At 42.7% G+C, this 10,998-nt stretch overlaps 1 protein-coding gene across 1 annotated transcript in view; it reads left to right on the top strand.

Annotated features, from left to right (window-relative positions):
- Positions 1–395: 395 nt before the first annotated feature.
- Positions 396–10,998, top strand: part of gmppb (GDP-mannose pyrophosphorylase B) — a 14,993-nt gene continuing 4,390 nt past the window's right edge. The window contains exons 1-8 of the mRNA XM_014168338.3: positions 396–590; positions 1,429–1,650; positions 4,050–4,130; positions 4,230–4,278; positions 5,455–5,597; positions 6,156–6,314; positions 7,797–8,003; positions 9,253–9,435. Coding sequence (XP_014023813.1) covers positions 1,522–1,650; positions 4,050–4,130; positions 4,230–4,278; positions 5,455–5,597; positions 6,156–6,314; positions 7,797–8,003; positions 9,253–9,435 — 951 coding nt within the window. The 5' untranslated portion in view covers positions 396–590; positions 1,429–1,521. The remainder of the gene's footprint in view (positions 591–1,428; positions 1,651–4,049; positions 4,131–4,229; positions 4,279–5,454; positions 5,598–6,155; positions 6,315–7,796; positions 8,004–9,252; positions 9,436–10,998) is intronic.

The following is a 10,998-nucleotide window of genomic DNA, read 5'->3' as shown; positions in this document are numbered from 1 at the left end:
AATCACTGTCGTTTACTCTCATATTGTGGGCAATTTTACGGTTTCCAGATTTTCGATGTTAGTTTTCATGTGCATTCCCTTAAATAAACAATATTGTAAGACACAACTATATATAAATAAATAAAGTGCCATTTTGACAGCACTTCCTAGCCACGTTGTTTTTCTCTGATTGGTCAAGAAACAAATAACAGAAGAGGCGCGGCCAAAAAAATAAGGTTTGAGACGTTGTATTATCGGCTATGGTTTCTAATAAAATGCATGTTTACAGATCCTGATAATACTATGCACTCATATAGTCTTAAATAAATTCATATTATATCCACAATTATGTTTTCTTTTGTTGCCACAATGGCAAATGTGAAAGACGTCTTTTATTCCAACGTCCCTTTTTTACGTCCCGAGTTGTAGTCGAAATGCATTGTGGTCCAGATCCGCCCAGACGGACAGGTTTTGAAGTGTTTCTTGTCTTGTCATTCAACGATTTAAAACCCGCTTTACATGTTGTTTTAGTGGTTACGTGTCATATAGACACATGGTCAGTTCGAGCTATTTCTTGACGCTTTGGCAAGGGATTTATCAACTTTTTTTGAGTGAGTTTTGTTTGCACTTTTGTACTTTGTTGTTGATTTAGCTACCATCCATCCAGCTAGCCGACTAACGTTAACGATTGTTGCCTAGGGAGCTACTTACTGTACGTTAGCTAGGTAGATGTCTGAAGTTTGATTAGCTAGAGATTTAGAGTATTTATAGTTTTCTTTCTTTTCAAAGAGATCGTTTTGAAGTGCCTGAATTCTCCAGCAAAAATGTTTGACGGTTATTTCATTCGCTGGTTTCATATTTCATTCATTTAGCTATCTTCTATAGCTAGCTAACCAAGACAGGACGCTAACTATCTAACTTAGGTAGTTAACAAAATAATCTTCCTGTGAGTTAACCACTGTGATTGTTTACTCATATCAGCTGAACATCTTTGTTGTTATCACGGTGTATTTGTCTAGACAGACAGTTAGTTAGCTAATCAGCTAGCTTGCTACTAGGACTGAGGAAGGCAGAACTAACTCCTATAAAGGTGCACGTAGTTAGCTGGCTGGGGTGTATTCAGGAACAATACGTGGTTTCTAGTATGTTGTAAGGTTATTTGCATTGTACCATCAAGGGCAATCGCTTACTAGGGGAGTGAATGAGGGTGACCGCCCATGACACTGTCAACACTTCCTCAACTAGACTGTTATAACTGTTAAGGGGTAAACCAAAGATTACACATTTTCAGCCATGATTTAATCATTACATTTCAATCTAAACAGCAATTGTTTCTGAACACACTTCTTTACAGCTACACCTCTGAATCCAATGTTGCACGTGTATGACTGTTCTTGTACAGCAATGGATGATAAACTCATGTCACATGTTTTGATTTATTGTATCTAGGCACCACTATAACCTCAATCTCCCAGGACTTGATGCTCGCTGCCACCCTGATCTCTCTAACCCATTGATGACCCCATCTCGTACCGGGCCAAGATGAAAGCTCTGATCCTAGTTGGTGGCTATGGGACGAGACTCAGACCTTTAACCCTCAGTGTCCCTAAACCACTGGTAGAGTTTGCCAACAAGCCCATCCTTCTGCATCAAGTTGAAGCCCTGGTCAAGGTTAGTGCCTCTTAAAACCTGTCATTGTGAATATTCATTCATCATTGATGTGTAATCTATTTACTGTAACATTCACATGTATTGTGACTGTACCTACCTACTCCAGTACAGTGTAAATGGCTGTATCTACAGTTGAAGTCGGAAGTTTACATACACTTAGGTTGGAGTCATTAAAACTAATTTTTCAACCACTCCACAAATTTCTTGTTAACAAACTATAGTTTTGGCAAGTCGGTTAGGTTACTTTGTGCATGACAAGTAATTTTTCCAACAATTTTTTACAGACATGTTATTTTACTTATAATTCACTGTATCACAATTCCAGTGGGTCAGAAGTTTACATACACTAAGTTGACTGTGCCTTTAAACAGCTTGGAAAATTCCAGAAAATGATGCCATGGCTTTAGAAGCTTCTGATAGACTAATTGACATCATTTGAGTCAATTGGAGGTGTACCTGTGGATGTATTTCAAGGCCTACCTTCAAACACAGTGCCTCTTTGCTTGACAACATGGGAAAATCAAAAGAAATCAGCTAATACCTCAGAAAAGAATTGTAGACCTCCACAAGTCTGGTTCATCCTTGGGAGCAATTTTCAAACGCCTGAAGGTACCACATTCATCTGTACAACAATAGTACGCAAGTATAAACACCATGGGACCACGCAGCCGTCATACCACTCAGGAAGGAGATGCGTTCTGTCTCCTAGAGATGAACGTACTTTGGTGCGAAAAGTGCAGATCAATCCCAAAACAACAGCAAAGGACCTTGTGAAGATGCTAGAGGAAACAGGTACAAAAGTATCTATATCCACAGTAAAACGAGTCCTATATCGATATAACCTGAAAGGCCACTCAGCAAGGAAGAAGCCACTGCTCCAAAACCGCCATAAAACAGCCAGACTACGGTTTACAACTGCACATGGGGAGCAAGATGGTACTTTTTGGAGAAATGTCCTTTGGTCTGATGAAACAAAAATAGAACTGTTTGGCTTTAATGACCATCGTTATGTTTGGAGGAAAAAGGGGGAGGCTTGCAAGCTGAAGAACACCATCCCAACCGTGAAGCACGGGGGTGGCAGCATCATGTTGTGGGGGTGCTTTGCTGCAGGAGGGACTGCTGCACTTCACAAAATAGATAGCATCATGAGGAAGGGAAATTGTGGATATATTGACGCAACATCTCAAGACATCAGTCAGGATGTTAAAACTTGGTCGCAAATGGGTCTTCAAAATGGACAATGACCCCAAGCATGCTTACAAAGTTGTGGCAAAATGGCTTAAGGACAACAATGTCAAGTGTGGCGTACAGCAGGTCAGCCGCAAGGGGGAGACTCATCGAGGCCTGGTGACAGACGGAGTATACATCACGAGGCGATGGCTCCATCTGCTGGACGTGCCAGGTCTCGACAGGCGCTCTAGCCAGGACCAATTGGGGCTGATTGGGAGCTGGTGAGTAATCAAGGGCGGATTGCTCACCAGCTGTGCAAGGCCCATAAAGCTGCAGCACAGAGGAGGAACGGGGGAAGAAAGGACTCCCATGGTATTGTTGACAGTTGCAGAGGTAAGAAGAGGGAGTTCAGTTTTGTTCCTGACAGGATACAGCCAGACACGGAATACCAGAAGACGTCATCCCGGAGAGGGTCTCATAGGGGAGACCTATCCTTTTCTTTTTGATCTGTTATTTAAATAAACACCCTTGAATCTGAGCTAATCCTTCTCTGTCCGTGTCTGATAGGGGTAAACGTCTTGACCAAACCCCCTGGTCTGCCACACAAGGTATTGGAGTGGCCGTCACAAAGCCCTGACCTCAATCCTATAGAAACAATTTGTGGGCAGAACTGAAAAAGCGTGTGAGAGCAAGGAGGCCTACAAACCTGACTCAGTTACACCAGCTCTGTCAGGAGGAATGGGCCAAAATTCACCCATCTTATTGTGGGAAGCTTCCGGAAGGCTACCCGAAACATTTGACCAAAGTTAAACAATTTATAAGCAATGCTACCATATACTAATTGAGTGTATGTAAACTTCTGACCCACTGGGAATGTGATGAAAGAAATAAAAGTTGAAATAAATCGTTCTCTGTACTTTTATTCTGACATTTCACGTTTTTAAAATAAAGTGGTGATCCTAACTGACCTAAAGACAGGGAATGTTTACTAGGATTAAATTTCAGGAATTGTGCAAAACTGAGTTTAAATGTATTTGGCTAAGATGTATGTAAACTTCCGACTTCAACTGTACCTACCCAGTACAGTGTAAATGGCCGTACCTACCTACCCAGTACAGTGTACACACAGTAGGCCTTCTTATTCCTTACTGTACACTCGGCATAATGAACTGTTTTGTGTCCAGGAAAGTAAAGTGTATGTTGTTTATTCTGTGTCTGACTGTCGACAGGCTGGAGTTAACCATGTGATCCTGGCTGTAAGTTACATGTCCGATCTGTTGGAGCGAGAGATGAGGGTTCAGGAAGAGAGGGTAAGGCTTTTTCCTATTGTCAATGTATGTATTGTATTTTAGCTTTTTCTTTTTGTAAACAAATTACTGCACTTGACACATACTGTTTCTGTTTCACAGCTTGGGATTAGAATCTCCCTGTCACATGAGAAGGAACCGCTTGGAACAGGTACGACCTGCTGATCAACTGGGGCGTGTACAGTCATTAGTCTACTCCTACAAGTTAGGGAGAAATCTCACCAGATCAGTGGTGTCTTATTTTAATAATTGTCTGCCACACTTCCAATCCCCCATACATTTTTTTTGCATATATATATATATATATATATATATATATATACATACATACATACATACATACATACATACATACATACATACATACATACATACATACATACATACATACATACATACATACATACACACAAAAATCTTTAAAATATATATTTTATTACTTTCTAACCCTACCTCCCCTAATTGGAGTTTACTAGTGGCTTAGGCTTCTACTTCCTGCTTATACATTTTATGGGCCCAGTCTAAATCACAATAGTTTTATTATTTTAATTTTTTTTACTCCTGTCCTTCCTCTAACCTCAACCTCTCCTATCTATTTCTTTCACAAGAGTTTTGAACCAATATACGTTTTATGGACACACTATGTTTTACATGAGTTATCTTGTTGTTATTAGTTGTTCCCAACATTCAGCTCCATTCAACTCCCTCCCATCTATCTCAGAACACCATCCATATTGGATTTCTATTTGCCATATGTTTTTCAACCGTGCTGTGATGCTTCACAAGTTCTGAACCTTTCTATTCTCAGAGTTTCTACAGATTGTAAATAAAAAAATAAACCTTTTTGCTAAAATAATTATTATATTATTGATCAATTGACTTGATTTTTCCGATCATCTAGTAGTGCGATCTGGAGAGGTATCTCCAGGTAAATGTTGCAATTCTGAGCTCCCGAGTGGCGCAGCGGTCTAAGGCACTGCATCTCAGTGCAAGAGTCCCTGGTTCGAATCCAGGCTGTATCACATCCGGCCGTGATTGGGAGTCCCCATAGGGCGGCGCGCAATTGGCCCAGCGTCGTCCGGGCTAGGCCGTCATTGTAAATAAGAATTTGTTCTTAACTGACTTGCCTAGTTAAATAAATAAATAAATATGGCCATTTTCAACCCAGCAGCAATAGATCCTTTCATTGGCATAAAAATCAAGATGATTGAATAGAATTGAGCTGTTCACCTCCAGTTTTTGTATGTCCTTTATCCTTATGTACATTTTAAAAGTTTAATAGAATTGTTCACCCAGAGTGTGTGTTTTCCTTGTCCCCCCTCCCCAGCCGGTCCTCTTGCTCTGGCCAGAGAGCTGCTAACGGACAACGATGAGCCATTCTTCGTCCTCAACAGTGACGTAATCTGTGACTTCCCCTTCGAGGACATGTTAAAGTTCCACAAGCACCACGGCAGAGAGGGAACCATTGTGGTGAGTTAACGGTGGCTCTGTAGCTCCTACACCCTAGATACTCCTGTAGATCTGAGAGGATTGGCTGGGTCCCGTGTGGCTCAGTTGGTAGAGCATGGTGTTTGCAACGCCAGGGTTGTGGGTTCGATTCCCACGGGGGACCAGTAGGGGATTTTAAAAAAAATCAAATGTATGCATTCACTACTGTAAGTCGCTCTGGATAAGAGCGTCTGCTAAATGACTAAAATGTGAAAAATACCACCCAGCCTATCGGACGGCAAGGTGGAAATACTACCACATTGCTTATTAACCTATCAGGAGTGTTTAAAAGCAAGGGACCCTTGCTGTTAGAGCAGGCCAATCAACACTGTCAAACTGTTTCAGGGGATCAGCTTGAGCGAGACAAGACCTCTAAATGAGTTATTGGTGATGCAAGGTGATTGGTAGACTGCAATGTAGTCAGTCTCAAACAATTGCTGGTGATTGGTAGACTGACTACATTGCAGTCTCAAACAATTGCTGGTGATTGGTAGACTGACTACATTGCAGTCTCAAACAATTGCTGGTGACTGTTCCTAGGTGACGAAGGTAGAGGAGCCGTCGAAATATGGCGTGGTGATGTACGAGGCAGAGAGCGGACGCATCCACCGATTCGTGGAGAAACCCCAGGTGTTCGTCTCCAACAAGATCAACGCTGGGATGTACGTCTTCAGTCCATCCACGCTCAAGAGGATCAAGGTTCGTGCAGATGTCAAACCTCTTCATTTATCACATAATAAGATTGTTTCAACACAGCTAGTAAACAAACCGTCACTTTCATGGATCCTATTTTAGAATCTATTTTAGAAACCTTCAACCGATTTTTGTTCTGAAAATGTGTCCACTCACTGTAATGTAAACTCACTCACTTTTGTACATCTCCTTGGTCCGTACAATAGACCTTATTTTAGCTCTTCCAGATCAACTGTAATGTCAATACCATTGTAAAGCACAATTTCTCCCCTTTCCAATAGAATCAATGACATGAGCTCCACGCTGCCCGTTTCTGCATGATTCAAGAAGGCAACGAGCTCCGTCGGGTCTTTTTAAAAATGGCGGGTGGGGAAGCCAAACTAATGCGTGGTAGTGAGAAGGACAGATGTCATGTGGCAAAACTGCTTTTTTTTTCACTCGATCTGTCCAACTCGCCTCTAAAGTGTAAATGAAACACTATAAAGAGTTTATATAATGTGTCATTACATACCTATTTGAAGGTTTGCGTCGAATTTGAATCGGTATTTTAGGGCTGTGCTAAAGTGATCTTCAGAAGTAAACAGCAGCTTTTGAGAGTCATGATCGCTTGCAGTGATGACGCAAAAAATGACTAGGTTTCCCCCCCCCTTACCCCGTCACTGTCCATGTCTTGTTTTTAAACGATGAGGGAAGTGCTACACCTGGTGGACAGAGATTGTAAGACAGAAATAGTTGCTTTATGCGTGCTGAACGTTACGACACGTCATGATGTAACGGAGGGACCGGTTTTTTCAACTTTTCTCCAATACTATAGAACCATTACCATGTCGATCAACGCTTGAGTAGAAACATAGTTCACACCCCAGATTTTGAAGTCAACACAGTCACCACAGTCCCATTAGTTTTCCTTGCAGCCTGGTTTGAATGTCGCGGTTGTGCACATTTGTACGGAATGGGGTGAGTTTACGATGCTGTAAGTCACGTTGGATAAAATGGTGTGCTGAAGTGGATTGTGGCATGTACACTGTGTGTACGAGACATTAGGAACGCCACGATTCGTTGCGGCATGGACTCTACAAGGTGTTAAAAGCGTTCCACAGGGATGCTGGCCCATGTTGACTCCAATGCTTCCCCACAGTTGTGTCAAGTTGGCTGGATGTCCTTTGGGTGATGGACCATTCTTGATACACATGGGAGACTGTTTAGCGTAAAAATCCCAACAGTGTTGCAGTTCGTGAAACACTCAAACCGGTGTGTCTGGCACCTACTACCATACCCCGTTCAAAGGCACTTAAATCTTTTGTTTTGCCCCTTCACCCTCTGAATGGCACACATACACAATCCATGTCTCAAGTCTTAAAAATCCTTCTTTGACATCAATGCGGGACATCCGTAAGGAACCATAACTTTCATCTGGTCAGTTTATGTCATGGATAAAGCAGGTGTTTGGTTTGTGTTTTACACTCAGTGTATATTGTATTCTTCCAGCTGAAACCCACCTCTATTGAGAAAGAGATCTTCCCGTTCATGGCTGAGGAGAACCATCTCTATGCCATGGAGCTACAAGGGTTCTGGATGGACATTGGTCAGCCTAAGGACTTCCTGACGGGGATGTGTATGTACCTGCAGTCTGTAAGACAACACACACCTGACAGACTGAAGACTGGGCCTGGGTTCCTGGGTAACGTACTGGTGGTGAGTTAACCAGTCTGACACTGGATCATATATCTCCGTTCAACAAGACAGGCAGATCTGACAGAACATTGTAGTAGTATGGTGGTGTTTCCTCCATTTAGCTGCCCTCTGATTGGCTTGGTGGCGGCTCCTCCATTTAGCTGCCCTCTGATTGGCTTGGTGGCGGCTCCTCCATTTAGCTGCCCTCTGATTGGCTTGGTGGTGTTTCCTCCATTTAGCTGCCCTCTGATTGGCTTGGTGGTGTTTCCTCCATTTAGCTGCCCTCTGATTGGCTTGGTGGTGGCGGCTCCTCCATTTAGCTGCCCTCTGATTGGCTTGGTGGTGGTGGCTCCTCCATTTAGCTGCCCTCTGATTGGCTTGGTGGTGGCGGCTCCTCCATTTAGCTGCCCTCTGATTGGCTTGGTGGTGTTTCCTCCATTTAGCTGCCCTCTGATTGGCTTGGTGGTGGCGGCTCCTCCATTTAGCTGCCCTCTGATTGGCTTGGTGGTGTTTCCTCCATTTAGCTGCTCTCTGATTGGCTTGGTGGTGGCGGCTCCTCCATTTAGCTGCCCTTGATTGGCTTGGTGGTGTTTCCTCCATTTAGCTGCCCTTGATTGGCTTGGTGGCGGCTCCTCCATTTAGCTGCCCTCTGATTGGCTTGGTGGCGGCTCCTCCATTTAGCTGCCCTCTGATTGGCTTGGTGTTTCTGGACTAAGCCACAAAATATAGACATTCACTGGTGTAGGATTTTAGTCCTTTCCATCAATTACTGTATAAATAAGTTACATGTGTTATGTTCCTGCAGTTACAGACACATCCCACCAGAGGGAGCCTCGTCAGACAATCAGATATAAACAGGCCTCATTGTCGTCAGTGTGCTGATCTAGGATCAGTTTAGCCTTTAGATTTATAATGAATACAATTATATAGACAGGATGGACCTGATCCAAGATCAGCTTTATGAATACATGCCATATTCTAACCTAATAATATGGACAGGATGGACCTGATCCAAGATCAGCTTTATGAATACATGCCATATTCTAACCTAATAATATGGACAGGATGGACCTGATCCAAGATCAGCTTTATGAGTACATGCCATATTCTAACCTAATAATATGGACAGGATGGACCTGATCCAAGATCAGCTTTATGAATACATGCCATATTCTAACCTAATAATATGGACAGGATGGACCTGATCCAAGATCAGCTTTATGAATACATGCCATATTCTAACCTGTCATTGCTCTGTGTTCTGGTCCAGGACCCTACTGCCCAGATAGGGGAGAACTGCACCATCGGGCCCAACGTGACCATCGGGGCTGGGGTGGTGCTGGAGGACGGGGTCAGGATAAAAAGGTGTACGGTACTGAAGGGGTCAAGGGTCAGATCACACTCTTGGCTCGAGTCCTGCATCGTAGGGTGGAGCTCCTCCGTAGGACAGTGGGTGAGGAGAGGAGAGAGTCACTCTCTCTCACACACACACACACACACACACACACACACGTGGTTGGTTAGAGCCTGTTGAATATAGTTATATCTGTGTAATAATACCACAGAGATATTAGGAGTAGAGGACTGTTTACTCCTTCATTAACTATACTCCATCTTCACGCACACACACATGGTCTCCCCAAGCAACACGCTCACTCAGTCACTCCCACGCTCTAGACTATACTCAAAGGCTTACTGTGACACATTTTGTGACACCTGCTGACGTAAAAAAGACCTTGATGAGTAAATGTGTGTTGATTTTAGACTATCTATCTATCTATCTATCGTCTAAAATATCGTATATATATATATATATGCAGCATGCATCCCGGAGTCACCTCTTCAGTGTTGATGTTGAGACTGGTGTTTTGCGGGTACTATTTAATGAAGCTGCCAGTTGAGGACTTGTGAGGCGTCTGTTTCTCAAACTAGACACTCTAATGTACTTGTCCTCTTGCTCAGTTGTGCACCGGGGCCTCCCACTCCTCTTTCTATTCTGGTTAGAGCCAGTTTGGGCTGTTCTGTGAAGGGAGTAGTACACAGCATTGTACAAGATCTTCAGTTTCTTGGTAATTTCTCGCATGGAATAATAGCCTTCATTTCTCAGAACAAGAATAGACTGACGAGTTTCAGAAGAAACGTATTTGTTTCTTGCCATTTTGAGCCTGTAATCGAACTCACAAATGCTGATGCTCCAGATACTCAACTAGTCTAAATATGGCCAGTTTTATTGCTTCTTTAATCAGGACAACAGTTTTCAGCTGTGCTAACATAATTGCAATAGGTTTTCTAATGATCAATTAGCCTTTTAAAATGATAAACTTGGATTAGCTAACACAACATGCCATTGGAACACAGGAGTGATGGTTGCTGATAATGGGCCTCTGTACGCCTATGTAGATATTCCATAAAAATCAGCCATTTCCAGCTATAATAGTCATTTACAACATTAACAATGTCTACACTGTATTTCTGATCAATTTGATGTTATTTTAATGGACAAAAATATTAGCTTTTCTTTCAAAAACGAGGCCATTTCTAAGTGACCCCGAACTTTTGAACGGTAGTGTATATTAATAGAATAGCTGTGATATGGAATGTGTTATTTTGTTGGGCTGGTGGAGGACACTGTTTAACATGACTCCGCTGATGGAAACACACCCTGCCTGAGTAACATGGAGATGTGACATCACAAATACTTGGTGTGCTTGATTCAGTTGGTCTGGTACACAGGATATGACACAACGGAATTATCCCAAAAGTCTGCAGACTCCCAAGTCATACTTCAATATACTTCACATAAACACAGTATGGGCTGCGTTTACACAGGCAGCCCAATTCTGATCTTTTTGTCCAATCGTTTGTATAAGAGCTGAATCTGGGCGGGTCTGTATAAACGCTGCCTGTGTGACTCAGGTCTGTTTGATCTAGAAGCAAAATATCCAGTGAAACTGAAGATATTTGTTGGGTTTCTCCCTGTCGTGATAGTATCTGTCCCTGACTGTGCTCTTTTCCC

The sequence above is a fragment of the Salmo salar genome, chromosome 22 (genome assembly GCF_965601325.2).
Source record: "Salmo salar chromosome 22, fSalSal1, whole genome shotgun sequence".
NCBI classification, from domain to species: Eukaryota; Metazoa; Chordata; class Actinopteri; order Salmoniformes; family Salmonidae; genus Salmo; species Salmo salar.
Note: the sequence above shows the minus strand (reverse complement) of the source record. Positions and strands in the feature narration are given on the sequence as shown.